This window comes from Hippoglossus stenolepis, chromosome 2, assembly GCF_022539355.2.
Source record: "Hippoglossus stenolepis isolate QCI-W04-F060 chromosome 2, HSTE1.2, whole genome shotgun sequence".
NCBI classification, from domain to species: domain Eukaryota; kingdom Metazoa; phylum Chordata; class Actinopteri; order Pleuronectiformes; family Pleuronectidae; genus Hippoglossus; species Hippoglossus stenolepis.
In genome coordinates, this window is record NC_061484.1 from 19,181,352 (window position 1) to 19,201,673 (window position 20,322).

Sequence of the window (20,322 nt, forward strand, 5' to 3'; positions counted from 1 at the left end):
CTACTTGTTGGACGTGGAGATTGAGCGCCTTCTGAAACACACACACACACACAAAATATTTTATTATCGCTCACTGTGAATGTCTGGATGCAAAGTAAGAGCAAAATGGGGACCAGTACCTCATCTGCTCCACATCCTCAACAGTCTCTGGTAGACGGATGTTTTTTGTCTCAGGAAGAAACAAAGCTGAAAAACCTGCAGTAAAAGCCGTCAGGAAGAAGACGGTACTCGGGAAAGGGAGCCACACTTCTTCCAGAAGTGAGATCAATGGGCATATAGACACACCCAAACGTGCCATGCAGGAGCTGTAACCTAATCCATTTTGTCTGTGCAACAGAAGAAAGCATCACGTCTGACCACAGAAGAAGAATGTCTGATTCACAAGACAACTGCAACTCCCTTAAACACCGATTTATACAAGATGAAAACATGATTCTGGTTCTCAAGCACTGGGTTTTCCAAATGTCTCAGTCAACGTGGCTCTTGGAAAAGGCCTCTGGATAATCATGTTTGCACAAGTGTGAAATATAAACTCTGTACTGACCTGAGGACTGTGGGATACAGCTCTGTTGTGTACAGATATACAGTCGTAAAAGATGCCTCTGCAAACATCTTGCCCAAAGCTCCTACAGCTGTCCCATACAGCCCCATCTCTGCAAAGTAACCAAAGGTCGTTTTGAATCATCTTTCTTTAACATTTAAAACCAACATGTGCAGAATTTGATAAAAAAAACTGGCATCTCCGAGCGTGAAGTTATTCCAGTGTCATCAGTTTTTTTTCCCAGTAGTAATAAAAGAGGGACCATAACGTTAGTATCTCATCAAAGACACCCACCAGAATTGATAATTTACCTTGAGGTATAAGCATGCTGCAGAATATGCACAGTCCGGTCAGAAAAAGGGCTCCGGCCTGATTTATTCTTCGACCAATTTTGTCCAAGGTGAAAAAGATGATGAATTTCGCTGGGATTTCAATTGCACCATAGATGAACTGGGTGAGATAAATGTTCACACCAAATCCGATGACATTCAAGCTGATTCCATAGTAAGTACAGGCCACTCCAAACCTATAAACGGAAAAAAGAGACATTCAACATGTAATACATTTTATAAGAGAAGACTATTTTTTTTTTGTGTATGTTTTCTCTTATTTGGCAAATCAAAAACTCTCCAAAATACTTCAAAATAATAGTACCTCCTATGTAGGTGTGAACCAGATAATTACTGCATCACAGTGGGAAGAAGAGGTACTCAATTATGTGCATTATATGTGTATTAATAACATTATATCAGTACTTCATGAATAAATATAATGGTTGTTGTCAAAACCACCAAATTCTAATTGTTTTAAAAACAAACATTGCTGTTCTTAGGTTGAGCGATCATACACAGACAGGAGAGTAAACTAATGTAATATTTGTGTAAGGCTAAGAGGGTAAACGCAGTAATTACAACACAGTACCACACAATGCCAGTGAGTAGAGCCAGCCTCCTCATTCTGGGAGTCTTCACAAGGTCCAGATAGGAATATTTTCTGTTTTCATTTTCTACAAATATCACTTTGGACAGAAACTGGAGAGTGACAGGAAAGTTTAGTCAGACGAATGAATAGTACCAGGTGGGAGTTTCTAAATTGTGTAAAATTCAGAACCTCAGGCTTTAGGTCTGCCATGAACTGCTCTCTGTGGTTGAACTTTGCACACTTGCTCAGGTAGAAATGAGCACTGTCGACCTTCCCGTTGCTTATAAGCCACCTGGCAGACTCAGGGAGCCACCTGTGACAACATATGTCTTAATGAGTGACCAAATTTAAACAGGTTTTCACATAAATTCATGAGTCACACCTGAAAACTAGAAGCCATGTTGTAAATAAGGGTTAAAATAATCTATAACAGTGTGAAAATGTGTTGTGTGCTTGTGTCTATACAACATTCTTAAAGGTTCAGTGTGTAAGATTTAGGTGAAATGGATATTGAAATCTATTGAAATAATCCCAGTGATGTTTTTTTACTACTGTGTTTCATTTATTTTTAAATCAGGAGTGGGTCCTCACGGAGGCCGCCATGTTTTTTACAGGAGCCCAGATTGGACAAACTAAACCCCTCTTGAGTTTTTATGACAATTGAAGGCTACTGCAGGTTTTCTTTCATGTTTGGAAGGGGAGGGTGAGTTGAGGGGTGTTCAGCTGCAACATGCAACGTCACCTCTAGATGTCACTAAATTCTACACACTGAACCTTTAATATGTGCCTCACAATTGACAGTTCATGGAATGATTAATTATGAGGTGATTATTTTTCCTTACCACCAACAGATGATTGCCAGAAACAGTGGGGTGCTTAACGTGGCAATCAGGTGTCTCCAGTCAGTCACAAAATAGGCTACAATCGGTAGTAGAGCAGCACAGACAGTCCAGTCCATGCTCATTAAAATGGCCACTGCAGTTCGATGCTTGATGTCCACCCATTCAATGCCTGTTATGATCAATGACAACACATCACATCTATTACAACATACTTTTGTGTAAAAACTGAAAAATCTTATGTATATGAAACAAGTCACATTTGTTGTCTGGTTCTTTATATAAATATTTATTGAGATAAAAACTAAAAAAATCCCCCAAAAATGTTATTGTTGTAGGGTATAGTTTAGTACGGTTTGTAAAACTGGGGGTATGTGAGAGAATTCAACTTTTTTGTAAAATACTTTCTAATAAGCAAGATGTAGTGTCCTAACTACCCAATATGAGCCAGTATAACAGCTGCTGTCTAATGACATAACTATAATACAGTCCTACACATATGAAGATACAGAATTGGAGTATTTTGGCTCATTTGTGGATTATTTCTTGATCTTGGTCATATGTACATTTAAAGTGAGTTTGTCTGCACAGAACCTTATATGTGAAGAATGAGTGAAGTCACCACAACAAACTATGTTTTACATGAGGAACATGGCTCACATGCAACTGAACTAAGAATAAGGTAAATAAGAGAAGGATTATAAAGTAAATCTCACAAAGGACAGTGCTGATTATACTTATTCCAGAAAGTCCAACTCCAGTAAAAAACCTCATAGCAGCAAACAAGGTGAAATGATGCGAGAAAGCACTTGCAAATGCAAAGATTGTGGTCGTGATGTAAGACATCAGAAGTGCTTTTCTCCTGCCAAACCTGAGCAATGGAAAATGAGAGACACATGATGAGTTAATAATGACCTAATATACCAATGAACAGATATATATTCCTTCATTTTAAGTTACAAAATAATCTAAAATATATAAATCTAAATAGTATTAACTTAAAATTTTCTTTTGTCAGTATCTCAACAAATCCAGCTCATCTGTTGCTAAGTGCATTATTTGCTTAGTGAATGAACAATGACAGCTGCACAGTGGCTACTGCAAATTAAATCTATCATCAATAATTATAACTTTTGCAAAAAATAATTCAATCATATGAATTTCTCTTGTATATCTAAACCTATGTAATAAAGTAGTGAAAATATGAAAAGGTTTCTAATTTAAAATGTGAAGACATGAACACCTGTCACTGAGATATCCAAATATTGCAGCTCCGAGCATGACGCCCAGGAAAAAGATTGTGATTGTGGCTCTGTTCATTCTTCTGTTATCACAAACCAGATCCCACTATGGAGAGAGAAAGGTAGAAAATGAACCGGAATTACTTTGTTGCTTTGTAAATGCAATAAATAAATACATAAAACTCACCTCTGTGGCCAGAGTGGACTTGAAGGTGCTGTGATCGTACACCCATCCGTTCTGACATGACACCGTGGGAAGGTCGGTAACGTTGGAGGAGTTGAGCAGCAGGTGATACTGCGGCTCTGTGAACATCTGACAGGAGCTCGGAGTCCCATCCTCCTGCACCGGAACACCAACGGCAAGCTTCTCCGTCTGGGACAAATTCCCAAAGATCCCTCCGTCATCCAGCGAGCTGATGTCGCAGCGGTGAGAGGGCACGGCCGCGATGAAGTTGTTCATCAAGAAGTGAAAAGGCAAAGTCATACGCGGAATCACCATCATGAAGATCAACCATATCTGGAATTTCCCGAAGCCATCTACCTCTGCCAGCACATTCTCAAACTTCATTTTTTAAATGAGTGACACAACGCAGCTCTGAAAATACTAGAAATGTTCACAGAGAAGATGTTAAGTTTGAAAGTGAGACAGTGGCCTTTTCGCGTACTGGTAAATGTTGCTAGTTAATGGTCAGCTATGAGACTTTGCTCACGCAGCTGTATAAAAAAAGTCTGAACAGTAAAATATTTTAAAAAATAAATAATTGATGCTAATAGGACACCAAACATTGCAATTTTCCAGCAGCATAACACAGCTTCAAACTAAAAACAGTAAATACACTAAATATTGAAAGTAATACACTCTTCAAACTCCAGACATTTTTAATTGGCATTTTTGTCTTTAATATATCAATTGAATCTAATATGTTTATCCAGTGAGAATGAGTATCTATGTGGAAATATGATATTAGAGCATAAAATATCTGTAAAGTATTGTGCATAACAGACAGCCAGGGATATAACACCAACCCATCTGTACCTGCTTCTTCTGTAAACATTACCAGTAGGTCCCAAACAGCCTGTAGCATAACAACAATGTTCTAGCACATATGTCATGAACAATCACTCCTAGAATATAACCATCCAGGTTTTTCTGTGGTGTCGTGTTAGGTGTAGCCTGGATCACCCGGATACGAAATTCAAACCTATGTTCCAATATATACTTTTAACTTCAAAACTGAAATGAGTGAAACTACCCTTCCACACGGTGTGGTCAGAATGGACTGAACTTTACTTTTCACTTGGAACTATTGAATTTGAATACTTGCTTTTTACATCGGCCCTTTATGAGGCCTTTTGTATAATCTGTATTAATGTTGCAATGCAATGTTGCAATGATTATATTGTTTATAACGTACCTGTGTCCTTATCCTTGGTGTTCATACGTTGGGCTCCTAAATAAGGTCTGTATATTAAACTTTAAAGCCTTAACTTCTGCAAATCCCAACCATTACATATTTAAATTCAATTGTAGAGGCTCAGCAGAGCACCCACGCAGAGATTGACTGACTGACACACACACACACACACAACCATCGAGTGTCACACTAATACAACCAATAACCATGCTCCAATTTAGTTTATTTCCAACTTCAAGTAAATTTACATTTACACTTTTCTTTAGTTTATTTATTTTTTAAGTGCAGCACATTATTACATTTCATTATTTATGTTGGTCACGTTGACTCCTGAAAAACCGCTGGTTTAAGTGTTTTTTGTGCTTTTCCACAATGTCACTGTGTCAATATCGTTGACCTCATCCTCAATTATTCCAGTTGTAGAACAACATCACCATTTTTTATTGAATCTCCTTCCTCCTTGTTGATTGTACGCTGCAATACAGGTAGAACAAAAGTTAGTCATTTTATCATGCCTGGGTTACAGAGCTGAAGGAAAGACACCAGCAAATGATTAAATCACGTAAAGTATTCCTGACGATGTTATGTAAATGTAAAACTATGTATGTTAAACTATAGGGTATGGATTTCTACTTTCCTTTTCAGAGTTGAGTTATTCTTTAGCAGTGACGCGTTTTGATCTGGGTAAATGCTTACTGTAGCTTTAATATTGAAGTATACGTGATCTTCCTTTCAAAATCCTCGTTACCTGGGTTTCTCAATGTCTTCAATGAACTCGGGCAGTCGGGTGTTTAATGTTTCAGGCAGGAGCGAAGCCACTAAACCAGACACGACTGCCACTGCACAGTAAATAGCCGGGGGGAGGAGATGCCACACGTCCTCCAATAGCATGATGAGCGGGGATATGGACACGCCGAGCCGTGCCAAAAACGAGGTGTATCCTAAACCATTCTGCCTGAAAAATCAAAGTCCCGTGGTTAATTCAAACCTTGTATGTGTGCAGCCTACTGAACAAAACAGAAAATCATTGTCTGTGGTCAACCTTAGTGAAGGAGTCTGTTATTGACTGACCGTACGACCGTAGGATAGAGTTCAGTTGTGAAGAGGAACATGATGGTGAACGCGGCCTCTGACAGGGCTTTTCCAAGGACTGCTATCACAGTTCGAGTGACCCATTTATCTGACAGAAGATGTTTAGAAAAATATCATCATAAATACGGACGAAAAATGAGAATGCACCAAAATTACATGACGGATTAGAAACCAAAAATGACCTTTTGCAACAAACATGTTGATGAAGAGACACAGCCCCGTCAACAGCAAGGCCCCCACCTCGCCAGGTCTTCTACCAATTTTCTCCAGGAAGAAATACACACCAATCTTCATCGGCATTTCAATGGTTGCAAATATAAACTGCGTGAGATATGAGTTAAGTCCAAATCCGGTTATGTTCAGAGTTATCCCATAATATGTGAATGCAACTCCAAACCTAAAAAAAAACAAAAAAACATGACTGATTACAGACAGCAGTGAGTTAAGCGTTGCTATGACAATGTAAGTTATTGTTGCAGCATAGAGGAATGATTATTACTATGTAAAGTGCCTTGAGATAATGTATGTTATGATTTGGCGCTATACAAATAGAATTGAATTTGAAATTGCTGTGAGTACTTTAAGTATCATCCATCATCTTTTCATTTTATATCATATTATGATATATTATTATTATTTTGTACTTTGGAAATATAGTATCAATCAGTGATGTGGACTATAAAATCTTTACGTTGTCATGTCACACATATGTTGAATGAATTAGTTTAGTTATTTCAATATATAAAATATTTAGAGGATTGTGCTTTTTAAATATCACTGAAACAATACATAGAAATAACTAATCTGAAATCCCTGTTAATCATTTTATTTAATTAAGGGAAACAAAGACATTATCCCAGATTACAAGCTAAATACCTGCTGAGGCTACTTTGTACTTACTTCAAGAGAATAGTTTGGTATTTTGTGAAATATGTTTGTTTGTTTTATAAGCTAACCTAAGCCGACTCGGTCCAAAGTTTAAAAACGCACCAATTAGCAAAACTACAAAGCTCACAGATTAACACGGTTTGTGTGGTTATTAACACGAACAGAAAAAAAATGTGTGACTTTAGGGCAAGTGACACAGGCCGTCTTAGCTTTAATATTTGAGCAGATCCAGGGTAACAGGTTGTCCACATTCCCATCTTAATGCAACATCAACATAATCCTCTCCCAGTCACATGAAACTCACACTCACCATACAATCCCAGAGCAAATAGCAAGTGTCCTAATATTTGTAGTCCTGAAAAGATCCACAAACGTGTACTTCCTGTCTGCAGTTTCCGTTTTGGCAGATTCCAGTAATGTCTGTGAGAGAGCACAAACAAACTGGGTCAAACACATCTTTCTTCTTAAATTACTGAAGGTTGGCCGCTGAGCAAAGTAAAAACAATGTTGGACTGTACCAATGGTGTGATGGTGGCCATACATTCGGTCCTGTTGTTCATCTTGGCACATTGCATGATGTAATGATGAGCAGCGTCTGTCCTCCCCTTTGCCAAGAGCCACCTTGCAGACTCTGGAAGCCACCTAACGTGACGAACACGGCAAGTTCAGTGTCTGATCAACCGCTCATTGTTTTTTTAATAGTGCAAAGTTAAAAATATGAAGTTTTGATACCTCCAAGTGAAGACAGACAGTATCAGGGGCGAGGTCACAATGAGAAGCAGCATCCTCCACTCATTTATACCATATGCAAGTCCAACCAGAAGCCAGTTCCCAATAGTCCAGTCCAGACTTATGATTATACCAGAGAAGGTCCTGTATTTAATGCTGAACCATTCCACATCTGCAGAGATGGCAGCACAGAAGATGTCAAATCAACAGCTTTCATTCCTTCATACTAAAACAGAGCAGAAACAAACCTAAAACATTTTTCTCTTCTCAGCAAAGATTTGAATTGTTGTAACATCTGCCTACTCACTAAGAACAATGGAGATGATGCTTATTCCTGCGAGCGACATTCCTGTAAAAAATCTCATGATGACAAATATTATATACGACGTGGAGAAAGCACTGAGCAGCGCAAACGTCATGGACGACACGTAAGATGCCAGCAGAAGCGGCCGTCGCCCAAACCTGGTCGTGGAAAGAGGATGTTGAGAGTTATGATCAGAACTTTGGGTTAAATTACCTGCATGTCCATTTAAAATTAACAGAATATAACATATATACAATCAAGTGATTCAATAATTTCACATCTACTTCATTTATCTTGAACTTACTACTACGTACTTTATGTTTATTTTCAATATTTCATTGTGAAATTGTGAAATTGTGCCAGGAAAAAAGCCTTTATACATAAGTCGGGCATGTAAAATGCATCGTCTTATAAATTCTACTCATGCTTTAGATTTGACCGTTTTCATCATATATTATCATTATGCATTATTGTTTTCTTTACATAGATTTTCAAATATCTATGTAAACCTTGTTGGCACAGAACTGTACATACATGCTATTGCAAGAAATATTTTCCTCGAAAGGTTTTTTCTTACCTCATGAATAGTTTGTCACATATGGGACTTTTTGGACATATAAAGTACAGACTGCAGTTTTCTTTTCATTGACATCTTACCTGTCACTTAGAAATCCAAACAAAGGGGCTCCGCACATAACCCCGATGAAGAAAGCAGTGGCTGTTGCCTTGTTCATCCCTTTTCTGCTGCACACGAGATCCCACTGCAAAGAAAATATTGAAAAGATATTACAATATGTAGCCTACATTTTTTTTTTACAGTGTTCCAAGAAAGAAGGTTAAATGTCATTAATTCTAAACTATGTGTTGTGTATTTTTGCATGCATTATATTTTCACTTTATTTAATTATAATGTCAACCACATAAAAAAAAGAAAAAATATGACTTATTCTTTATTAAAAGTTTATGGTCTTTTAGGAACACGTGTTTATTTATTTAATGATGCTTACCTCTGTCGCCAAAGTAGATTTAAAGGTGCTGTTGTCATACACCCATCCATTACGACACTGAACAGTTAAAGCCTCCTCGCTGCCATTCGACCCCGACAGACGTTGATATTGGGCCTGAGAAAACATCTGACAGGAGCTTAGAGTCCCGTCCTGCTCTGCTGGAACACCAACAACCAGCTTCTGCTGCGGAGTTAAATTCCTGAAGAGGTCTCCATCGTCCAGAGCGCTGATGTTGCAGTGGTGAGCGGGAACAGCCGCCATGAAGTTGTTCAGCAGAAAGTGACATGGCAACGTAATGCGAGAGAGGACCTGAATCAAGACTAGCTGGATTTGGAATCTTCCAAATCCATTGATCTCCGAGAGAATGTTGTCAAATTTCATGTTGCTTTGCTGTGAGAGTCGACAAGAAGCAATATGCTGCAACGGTGATGGGAATTAAAATGACAGGAGACTGAACGAGACACATTTATCAGCACCAAGTTAACCATTACAGTTTTGCTACACATTCTCATATACTGTGGGAAGTACAGGACTCAAAGATGCATTAAAGGTTTTCAACAGACAGGGAGACGCATGTCAATTTAAAGCAACACATTGTAACTTTGCAACAATGATTGATCAAATGGTTTTCATGTAGAGAAAAAAAAAAAATTTGAATGGTGGACATTACCCATGATCCTCGGCTTCCTGAACGAGTAGAGCTGCTGCTGTAGCAAATACACCAAACTCTGTTTACAATTCTTCATATATCTTAAAAGTTTCCTCGCTGAACATCTGAGATAAACGCTGTTTTTTAATAACTTCTAAGTCTTTTCAACTGATCTACAGTTCAGGATTACTCGTGAACTTGCTGGGCCTGTTTACAGCTACACAGTCGCAGGGGAGCGAGTACCCGCTCACTTAAGTTATATAGCGCAAGAACAGATGTTCAGGGTGAGGACTGGGAATGAAAGAGGTAGTAATACCATCATGATATTACAGTTACCAGAGTGAACCGGTTCATTCATTTTCTCCATTTAGACAAAACTCTGCACTTTATTAAAAAAAGTTAGGGAGTGCATTCAGTTAGGGAGTGCAGTAGCTGAATTAACAACACGCTGATGTCAGACGCCTGTCTACAAACCAATCAATGTTAAGTATAGGTAGACGCAGCCCACATAGGTGATGTCATAAGGAAAGTCTTTAGCATGATCACTACATTGCAACGTGAAACTAAAAGTAACCGGGTCAAATATTTATAGTGTAACAAAAACAACCTTGGTCCAGACTTTCGGGTTGAAAACATTGTTGCAGGGAAAAATGAAAGTTAAACATTATTAACATGAACGCTGAGTTCCATAGGAAGGCTCACCCACATTTTACTGGGTACTTTTAACTGTAGTTTCTGGAGTCCCATATTACTTCCCCAACCAAGCATTTCAAATTCAGATTTAGTTCCATGTACGGGCATCACAGTCCTACAGAACAGCACTCTTACCTCATCCATTTACTGTACAGCCGCTTTATCATGTCCAACCTTACCCTGTATTTTACTAATCCTATCTCTTGCCTCAATTCGACTGCAATGAACAAATGATTATTAATGCAACTTGCTGAAAAACAACATGTAGTGTATTTGCATTGATATTGCATGAAGTAAAGAATGTCCCTGTTTTCCTCTCAGTGGTCGATCAGTGAATTATTTCAATACTGACATGAAACACCTGCACTGAGCGAACAGCACATTTTATATCCGTCTAAGAATATCTTCACTGTGTTCTACAGGCAGGGTCATGATGCTAACTGAGCTGTGTCTGAGGGGGAGGTCGAGCCAGGATCACCTCTTCTTCTCTCTCTTTAAATACAGCAGCGTACGTGGATGTGCAAGGACATGGTTTGAGCGAGTCGCTAGGTGACCTGAACATCTGCTCAGAATCTCTTATCTACGGTCGTGCACTAAAACTGCCGGGACGTGAACGTGACAATGCTGGATATCTACTGATGGGACCATTTCTGAACATTTTTTGTCTTGATAGCACCTCCGGGATGATTAATGTAAGTTATGAATTCATTGATTCACTTCTTCAAACTCTTTATAAGGTCTTACTTTTATTAATTTTTTAATTGAATGATTTAATCACCATACTGTTGTGTATTTCCTGTTATTAATTTACCAAATAACTGTTCAATCTGATGCAAATATCGATCAATTTGCACAAATGGACCAAATTAAGCATCTTAGGGTTCATTGAAACTGTGTTACGTATAGTATCCTACAACTTTTCTATTTGCTGCTGCAAAAGGTTAATTGACCTACTATATATCAGAAAATCTGAATATAAAAATAAAAAATCAGATTTTGTCCACATAATTGCAATACAACATATTTTTTATTTGTATCCTGGAGAAAGTACTAAAAAAGGTAATTGTGGAAGTTGTTACAAACGTGTGTGATTCTCATTAGTGGTTAAGGGAAGATGGTCTAATTATATAATAACATAGAAACACCTAATCCGCCAGCTCAGTCCTCACAGGGGTCACCCCCGAGGCCAAGAGTCTGCTCCTCCGTCAAGGAAGCTGACTCCCTGTTTCCATAGCAATGAGTCAACACACTGGAGTTACTGCCATACTAGGAAACAGAGACTCCGACAGCACTAAAGCAAGGTTTGATGATGGTGAAATGATGAAATGAAGTGGAACCGAGAGGGAAGAGAAGAGTGGGCATGGGACAAAGAGCCAAAGAGCCTGTACCTTTAACAGTGCTGGAAGTGTGTATTGAATCTTACGGGTCATAGTGGTGTCGTAAAAATGCTACAAAATTCATGAGGTTTAATAAGTTAAAATAAGGTAAGATAAGATAAGTTAAGGTAAAAGCAGATCAGATCTGATAAGGTAAGATAAGATAAGATAAGATAAGATAAGATAAGAAATAAGATAAGATATGGTAAGATCAGATCAGATCAATTCTGATAAGATAAGTTAAAATGAGATTAAATAAATTAGATAAGATAAATAAGATTAGATAAGATTAGATAAAATAAGATAAGAAAAGATATGATAAGATAAAATAAGATAAGCAAAGGGGTAAATATCAGTAAAAGTAATAAACATGTAATATGTTTATATTATAATAATAATGATACTTAACAAAAATAGAAATAATATAAACAATGTAAATGTTAATATTATGATTATTTGATCCCAAGAAAGACAAAAATACAAATAAATGGACGTACACAACATTTTTAAAAAAAGAGAAAAGTACAGAGCATCAGTGAAAAGGGTCCACACCAAGCCTATGTATGTAAACAGAGTATATACAATGTGAAGAGGATTACACAAATACTATATTGAAATTGCACCGATTTTTTTATTTCTCAGTTTCATTTCTTAATCCTGAGTGAAATAGGTTTGGTGCTTGTGGTCTTTTGGGAGCATGGATCAGGTTGATGAGTCTTGCAGGAAAGAAACAACCTGTGATTCCTCTCCCTCAGACACTTTGGGCGAGTCAGTCTGTTGCTGAGGGAGCTGCTCAGTGTGATGTTGTCCTGCAGGGGGAGGGACTGGTCAACTTTGATCCTCCTCTCTCCAACCAGTATCATATCACTGCACAGACACACAATAAACTCAGATGTTTAAATGCAGCTTGTCATTATTATTTGGACTGGGAGGTTGTTAAAACCTCAGGTGATCCTCCCTTGACTCAAGCAGGGGAGCTGGTAAAAAGGACAGAATTCAAGGTCACCTTTCTGGTCTTAGGAGCAGATGGTGTCTGTAAACAGCAGTTAATCAATATCAGGGGCCGCAGGCCTTTACACAGCTCTTTGGATTATGCACATATGCAAAACACTGTGCAGACTTTTTAGGCACGAAAAGTAAAGTGAGCTTGGAGGTTAATTTTATTTATCAGTTAGATAGATAGATAGATAGATAGATAGATAGATAGATAGATAGATAGATAGATAGATAGATAGATAGATAGATAGATAGATAGATCAATCGATCCTCAGTACACTGGACTGTTGTTTCCAGGCGCTGTGAGTCACAGTTCTTCTTTGGATTTAGTCTCAGTGTCCTCTGTCTCTTCGTGAGATCCCAGACTGCAGGATGTTGACACCAGGGCTCTGAGGGGACAGCATCATAGTTCTGAAGCCTCTGGCTGTGTGTTCTGTGTTGCTGTCATGCCGATTGTAGCTCTGACAGCAAACAACACTTTGTACCGCTATCACTTTAAAGTGGTGATGGCCTCATACAACTGTACAACCAGAACAGGCCTCTGTCACACAGTTAAGACTTTAGATCCATTGATTCAATTCTATTGGTTTGTAATTTCAATATAAGCATCTGTCATTACCAGCAGTCTCTTTCAAATGTAATTTGACCTTTGCTAAGTAGTTTTGGGTTTTTAAGAATTGATCCATTCATGCAACTGCTTATACTAATTTGTAGGTGTCTGTGTCTCTTGTAAAGTTAAATAAACTGCACAGTGTAAAACTGAAAGATGAAAAGCATCTTATCTTAACCTTTCTAATCTTGTCTTATCTTATCTTATCTGACTTTGTGCTGCCCTGGTGCTGCAGTGTTATGGCCCCACCTTCTGGATGTTGGGAGGTGTTGTATTTAAGAGTTAAAGGATTGTGTTGCAATCTTCATGTTTGAAAGTCCCTGCTATTTCCCCAACTCTAAATGTGTGTTAGACTGTTCTTTCCTCTGCACTCTGGTCTATAGCCGTATCTAGGGTATGATATTATGAACAGACAAATATAAACAATTTAAACAGGTGATCAAGCTTCATATGAGGTTATGAGTGGTGAGGTGTGAACCACAAAACTGCAGAGTTTAATGTCTGCTTTACCTTAAATAATTGATTTGATGGAAGAAATTAGTTATTTTGCACTGTCTTGTTTTATTTAATCGATTGAATCTTTTTCCACCTGCTGCGATGCAATAATTGTTTACCAGAATAACTAATAATAATACTCTCTTATTAATAATAATAATAATAATAACAATAATAATAAGAAAGTAAATGATTAAATGTTGATTTAACTTCAGTAACAAAACAAACATCTGGCTCTAAGTGAGGGAGAGACGGGGGAGGAGTATGTATAAAATGAATAGTCTCTCATATTTAGTTCTTAAATGGAAATGCTGACCACTTCCATTGCTGCAGTGATAGATGTAGAACAGTGGAGGGAAAGAGACGTCGCTGTATAAACATGAGTTCGGAAAACAGCCACCCAATTGTTTTGTTTATAGTCTTGGATGCGAATGCTACCTCCCCCTGGATGTTGAATTCCATTCCATTTAGAGCGATGGCAGACCCTGAACTTCCAGAGCAACGCTGCACTTCCTATTGAGGATTGGAATAATCAAGAGAATTAAACAGTAGTTAGAAATGTCACAAAGTGAAATTATACTGAAATGTCTTGATCCAAGCTTGATGAGTTGTTAAAATCTGCAATTTCTGCAAGACGTCCGTTAAATGTTTACTTTGGCCCATTGGCAAATCATTGCTGTTTGACCAGTTGAGGGTTATTTTCAGTGGGTATTTTACATATTTATTGATAACATGTAATATTGAAAGTCCTTTTGAATTTTGCTTTATGAGCCCCCTTTAAGTGCTTGGCTCCCAGGCCTGATGTTGATTATCTGTGTTTTAATGAAGGTATCATCAGTGACACCCAAGACATTGTGAAACAGCATCAGAAAATGGAGCCAGAGGTCGAAGCCCCAGACAACAATCACAACCTGGTCCCTTGGTCGGGTTCAGATGGTTCCCAGGAACTTTGTGCCTCTGAGTCCTTGGCGGAGTCCTTTGATGAGGATGATATTAGTGATGAGGACCCTTTAGACCCGGAGCCTCCTCATACCCCTAAGTCTGACCCTGGGTCCCCAGAACGCCCTCAGCCACAAGAATGGGAATCTGCAGGTGAGCAACAGTCCCTGGCTGAACTTAGTGGAAGTGATGAGGATGTTTCTTACAAAGAAGAGGACAATATCTACCTCAGTGAATCGAGAGAGTCTCCTCACATCCAAACCTCACCAGTATCCCTGTCCCCACACAAAGAGCACCCTGACTCTGAGCCTCAGGCCAGCCAAACATCCCCAGTGCATTCCCCGTCATCTTCCTCCTCCCTTGGCTATGCTGCTGACCTGACCCTGGCCTTGACCCTGACCACAGAGGAGCCGCAGGGAGCCAGTAATAGGCAGGACCCAGCCCCTGGGAACAGGAGGATTGAATCTTCAGAGGAAGGAGGGAGTAGTGAGGCACCTCCTGCTCCTGTCTTCTTTGAAATTTCAGACGAGGGTGCTGAGCAGGCAGAGAAGTGGAACTCAGAGTCTGCCACAGATCTGTGCAGACCAGACAGGCACAGGGGAAGATACACACGTAAGTATTTATCTTTTACCCTCCTTTTATACATTTTATTGCATATATGAAGCTGGTCATGCAAACTGTGTACCCTAAAGTAACTTTAAAATTAATTAATCTGTATAATTTTGTGTGTGGCTTAAATGCAACCCAACAAACAAATTATTTTAAGATAATCACCTTAAATAATATTTTCTGCCTGCATTTGTTAGAGGGGGGTTCTGAGGCTAAATAATTAAATTTAAATCTGATAAGTTCCATCAGTTAATCAATAAATATCATGTGCAAAGCTGGTTATTTTCATGCTGGGTTCTCCTTGAGGTGGACATACAGGGAGAATTCCCATGGCTTTATTAGTCAGAGCAGGACAAGAATAAAATATGACCATATCATGAGACGGACAGGAACAAATTTGACTGACGCGAGCATGTGTCCCCCTGGCCTGTCACCCGATCCCTTTTCCAATCGTAAGTCTTGACTGCAATGGAAAGTGAGCTCCTCACCTCCTGGACCTAAGTTAGCTGTAAGTAAATATGATGCTTTTAATAGTGCGCTTGCATCAGCAGGGGGAACTTTCAAATGTGTCTTACTTGATTTTAGTCTGCTTATTGATAATATAATAATAATAATAATAATAATAATAATAACCTATTATTTTATCTATTATTCATAATTATTTGGCCATTTCTGTAATTATCTGCCTCACACTGCTGCCTTATCTCTCTCTCTGTCTCTCTCTCCCTCTGTCACTTTTTTCCATTGTCACAGGGCTCATTCACAGCGAGAGCCAATCAGAAAGGCACGTGAAGGAGACCAAGTCTAAATGTAAACGAATCGCCCGGCTTCTAACTGATGCACCCAATCCTCAAAATAAGGGAGCCTTGCTGTTTAAAAAACGTCGCCAGCGGGTCAAGAAGTACACACTCGTGAGTTACGGGACTGGCAATAGGCTCCACAGCGAAGACCAGATAGAGGAGGAATCCGAAGAAGTCCGATCAGCCGCGTATAACTTTGTGGCGACGAGTGATTCCGAGTTAGAGGAGGAGTATTCTGTTTATCACCAGCAGCGTAATTTGAGTCTGAATTGGGGAGGTGTTCAAGAAATGGAGGCGCTACCAGAGACAAAAGGGAAGGGAGTTATGATGTTTGTCCAACGCCGCAGGAGGATGGACGAGATAATGTCAGAGCATGAAGAAATGAGGAATAAAGGATTACCCGTGGAGGCGCTAACAGAGCCTGAATGTACAGAAGCACAGACTATGTATGACACTAAGGAAATGTACATGCTTAATAACCAGGCCGACTACATGGATGCAAGTCACAAGCAGCATGAATACCAAGAAAATATCCAACAGATGAATCACCTAGCCAATGTGCCAAGACCCCTGGTGCCAAACAGAACTGCAAGGCCCTTCCTAGGATTTCAAGGTGGCACAACTGCTGCTGTCATGCCTGGTGGCGCTGTTCCAGTCACAAGGAAGAACGAACCAAGATTCAAAGTATCTGTGCCTATCAACACTATCCCACATGTTTGGTCCCCGACTGGAGACATCATAGCCTCAAGAGATGAGCGGATATCTGTGCCAGCTATCAAGTCGGGGATCCTGCCAGAGTCAAAAAGGAAAGGCACTAAAAAGCAGTCGTCAGCGCTGGCACAAGAATCAAATCCCCACCTACAACGCAAAGGGGAAAGGAGGTCTTATATTGAGTCAGAGGAAGACTGCTTTAGTCTCGGAGCTGAAGCTTGCAACTTTATGCAACCAAGAACAATAAAACTCAAGAATCCCCCTCCAGTGGCCCCAAAACCCACCATCAACCCATCCTGTCCACCTTGGATGAGCAGGAGTCCCTCTGCTGAACCGTATATTCCACCAAGAAGTCCCGTTTCACAACCTTCTCACAGTCCCGGAGCGCCTCACAGTCAGCATTACTTACAGCAGCAAGATTGGGCTCAGCAGCAACAGATGGTCAACCGTTGGGCACCAGATCAAACTCAGGCAACACTTCAAACACCTGCCAACGCCTGGGCTCCGGTCAACCCTTCTCCTCAGCTTCATCTTCAGCCAACCACAAATAGCTGGAATCAGCAGCCATCACGATCCCCTGTGAGTATCCAGGCCCGCAGTCCTACCTACAGCCCACATCACCCACCTTCACCCTCAAGGAATAAGTCCGACAGTGTTCCAAACTCAGTTGCTTCTTGCCCACCAAAATCAGGGAAGTCATACGTCCATGCACCAAAAGCAGCGCAGCCTTCTCCAAAGGGTCGAGTCTCAGACAGAGGTGTTAATCGACCTGGTGATGGTTCAACTATGGCAGGAAAAGGTGCACAGCTGTTTGCAAGAAGACAGTCCCGCATGGAGAAGTTTGTTGTTGATGCTGAAACTGTGCAAGCGAATAAAAGGAGATCCCCCTCCCCAGCCTCCTCCCTCCCTAACTTCTGGAGGTATTCTTCCAATGTCCGCGCCCCTCCCCCTTTATCGTACAATCCCCTTCTTGCTCCTTTCTATCCTCCATCAGCAGCCAAGCAGCCCCCTCCCACAAGCTCCAAAGTCAAGCCTAAGACCAAAGAAAAACCTAAAGCACCCCAAAAGCACCTAAATGCCTTAGATATCATGAAACATCAACCTTATCAGTTGGACTCATCACTGTTCAAGTATGATGCAGTCCCTGAGGCCAAAAGCCCCAGCCCCAGCCCCAACCCCAAACCTACTCCGGCATCAAAGTTTGAGGCAAAAAAAAGTCTCAAACTTAGATCTGCCTCTTCTCCTTCTACTTATAACACATCTGAGCTCGCTGTTCAGGCCAAGGCAGAAGCCCCCACTAAGTATCCTGGATCGGTAAGTTCCCAAAACTCTTCTGCCTGCCAAAACACGAGATCAGCTGAGACTCTCGCGACTGACAAGCGCTTGGATGAAAAGCACACTGTCACACCTGCGGCCCATCACATAAGCAACAAGCAAGCACCAAGCGCCCGGCCCGCAAGCACCTCCTCCACGCTGTCATCTACCGGTGACAGCATAGCTTCAGCTTTTTCTCCTGCATCTCTTATTGCTCGAGGCGCACGTCAAATGGCTCCTCGTCCAAAGTTCTCTGCCAAGAAGCCGGTAGTGGCAGTCAAACAGTGGCGGGCTGTTGCTCTGATTCATTAGTCCTAATACTGTTTATGGTCATTGGTGGAGACGCCACTGAGACGATGGAACACTAGCACCTAATATGTCTTATACTTAACTGGTGGAAACTACTCTGGTCTTAAAAGAGTCCTCGCTTCCTACTGATGTCCACGTTCACATTTATTTGGGCCTGAAGCATCATGGAACATCACAAAAACTAGAAGACATAAAAAGCAAATAGTTTATGCATAAAGCTGAAAACAACAACAGAAGAGATAATATGCCTCTCATATTAGCTTTCAAATTCAATAACCAGTAATAAGGTAACTTAATTACTTATTACCATAAAACCATAAAAGTCTGTTGTTTTCATGCGCTATTTTCCCTTGTAAAATAATTGAACTCATTCATCATCATGAATATAGAAAGGAAACTTAATAAATACCTTAATAAACAGATTACCCAAGACGGCAGTGAACAAGATGGATTATACTTTGTTAGGAAACCTTTTTTTCAATAAACATTTGAAAATTGTGCATATTGACTTTCATGCACATACCTTTCCCGATAACAACTAAAATAAATAACTTGAACATATTATATCATCTTCCTTTAATCTGTGAGGTTCACTAGTGCTTAAAAAAGGAAACATGAGACTAAATAATGTTTAGCGATTCTCAGGAAGTGCTATTACCTGTGCAATAATGTGTGTTAAGAGCCTTGTTCAACTCAGGGCTCCAGTTTGTGTTTGTGTTTTATAAGAAATAGGTTTGCATGAACTTGTATGTAGCAGTAGTCACAACCAACCCCCAAAACTACACACAATAATAACATAAATAAAACAAAAGTTAAGTCCAAAATCTTCAAATTATAATTCTGTCATCTGGGATAAGAGTAACTCATTTGTACAATTATATTTATGGAATATTTTGAATCACTCAGTGTGTTTGGGGAGAAACTGTCTATGCACTTCTTTTTTTGGATGCAATTCCTTCAGTCTCATTCCAAACTTTGATGATTTCATGACGACTAAAAGCATAAAGTTGAGTTGTGATCATGAACCCTGATGACTTTAAATGTGTTTTTTTGTGGATCGTCAGTTATGGCCAGTTCTTAAACTGTCTCTAAAGTCATTAGACTTATATCCTCATCCTTGATGTAAAACATGAGCAGAACATCCCAGAGGTCTGAGTTTTATGTTTCTGATTCACATCATTTATAGCAACTAAAAAAATGAAAGTGCGAAAAAACAAACATTTTCTTGTGTGTCTTTATGTCTGTGTCTTTCTGACATATCACTGTTTATTGCACTTCTTGTACTCTGCACAATCATCCTATTAAACTTCTCTTTCCTTCTCCCTACTTCCTGTGTCGTGAGCTTCTGTCTTCTTTTCCCCAGCTGCTGTATCACTCCTTTTTTCTGAGCCACACATTTTTCCTCCTCTATCTTCCTCACTACACGTTCACACAGGAGTTATTCATATGTACGGCACCTTACGCGATATCCATTTGATTTCAATAAATTATCGCCCATTTTAAAACTACCACCATCAGTGACCTGCATGATTTATCATTTTATGTCAGCTTCACAAACGTTTGTTTTCACTTCACTTCCATCACCAATAAAACGCTTGGAACTATGATCTTGGCCTTCAGAACACGGTGCTGAGAGAAAAGCAGCTGTGGCTCTGAGTGATGAGTATTTTATTGTGGTAAAATGTTTGTGTTGCAGAACGTTTCTCTGCTTGTCCAAAAAATACAAAACAACACTGAATTTAACTTGAAATTCTACATCACTACATAATAGAGGGGAATCAGTCAGACATATGGGTCTTTTCATCAGCATGGAAATGTTATAGTTATATTTAGTTTAAAATGTA

General features: G+C 39.6%; 3 protein-coding genes across 3 annotated transcripts; 1 reads left to right on the forward strand and 2 right to left on the reverse strand.

The window, feature by feature from the left end:
• Nucleotides 1-4,116, reverse strand: LOC118123377 (solute carrier family 22 member 7-like). The gene is made up of 10 exons (XM_035180733.1): nt 3,730-4,116; nt 3,545-3,648; nt 3,018-3,172; nt 2,305-2,473; nt 1,652-1,775; nt 1,463-1,572; nt 853-1,067; nt 545-653; nt 120-326; nt 1-31 (listed from the first exon to the last, which is right to left on the reverse strand). Exons 1-10 carry the CDS (start codon nt 4,108-4,110, stop codon nt 1-3), a joined length of 1,605 nt encoding a protein of 534 aa, XP_035036624.1. The 5' UTR covers nt 4,111-4,116.
• Nucleotides 4,117-5,397: 1,281 nt separating this feature from the next.
• LOC118117551 (solute carrier family 22 member 7-like) lies at nt 5,398-9,373 on the reverse strand. The gene is made up of 10 exons (XM_035169867.2): nt 8,978-9,373; nt 8,628-8,731; nt 7,974-8,128; nt 7,670-7,838; nt 7,456-7,579; nt 7,248-7,357; nt 6,232-6,446; nt 6,029-6,137; nt 5,706-5,912; nt 5,398-5,431 (listed from the first exon to the last, which is right to left on the reverse strand). Exons 1-10 carry the CDS (start codon nt 9,356-9,358, stop codon nt 5,398-5,400), a joined length of 1,608 nt encoding a protein of 535 aa, XP_035025758.1. The 5' UTR covers nt 9,359-9,373.
• Nucleotides 9,374-13,137: 3,764 nt separating this feature from the next.
• Nucleotides 13,138-19,804, forward strand: synpo2b (synaptopodin 2b). The gene is made up of 3 exons (XM_035169881.2): nt 13,138-13,213; nt 14,625-15,347; nt 16,098-19,804. The coding sequence occupies exons 1-3, from the start codon at nt 13,138-13,140 to the stop codon at nt 18,479-18,481; spliced, it is 3,183 nt and encodes a 1,060-aa protein (XP_035025772.2). The 3' UTR covers nt 18,482-19,804.
• The last annotated feature ends 518 nt before the right edge of the window (nt 19,805-20,322 follow it).

Excerpts from the sequence above, each read along its gene's own strand:
- LOC118123377 (XM_035180733.1), bottom strand. The coding sequence starts at position 4,110 with ATGAAGTTTGAGAATGTGCTGGCAGAGGTAGATGGCTTCGGGAAATTC. Across the intron at positions 1,776-2,304 it reads CTGGCAATCATCTGTTGGTG|GTGGCTCCCTGAGTCTGCCA; the intron begins GTAAGGAAAAAT and ends ATGTTGTCACAG. Across the intron at positions 1,573-1,651 it reads TGGCAGACCTAAAGCCTGAG|TTTCTGTCCAAAGTGATATT; the intron begins GTTCTGAATTTT and ends GTCACTCTCCAG.
- LOC118117551 (XM_035169867.2), bottom strand. The coding sequence starts at position 9,358 with ATGAAATTTGACAACATTCTCTCGGAGATCAATGGATTTGGAAGATTC. Across the intron at positions 7,839-7,973 it reads CATCATCTCCATTGTTCTTA|ATGTGGAATGGTTCAGCATT; the intron begins GTGAGTAGGCAG and ends CCATCTCTGCAG. Across the intron at positions 6,138-6,231 it reads CAACATGTTTGTTGCAAAAG|ATAAATGGGTCACTCGAACT; the intron begins GTCATTTTTGGT and ends ATCTTCTGTCAG.
- synpo2b (XM_035169881.2), top strand. The coding sequence starts at position 13,138 with ATGCCGATTGTAGCTCTGACAGCAAACAACACTTTGTACCGCTATCAC. Across the intron at positions 13,214-14,624 it reads GGTGATGGCCTCATACAACT|GTATCATCAGTGACACCCAA; the intron begins GTACAACCAGAA and ends GTTTTAATGAAG. Across the intron at positions 15,348-16,097 it reads GCACAGGGGAAGATACACAC|GGCTCATTCACAGCGAGAGC; the intron begins GTAAGTATTTAT and ends CCATTGTCACAG.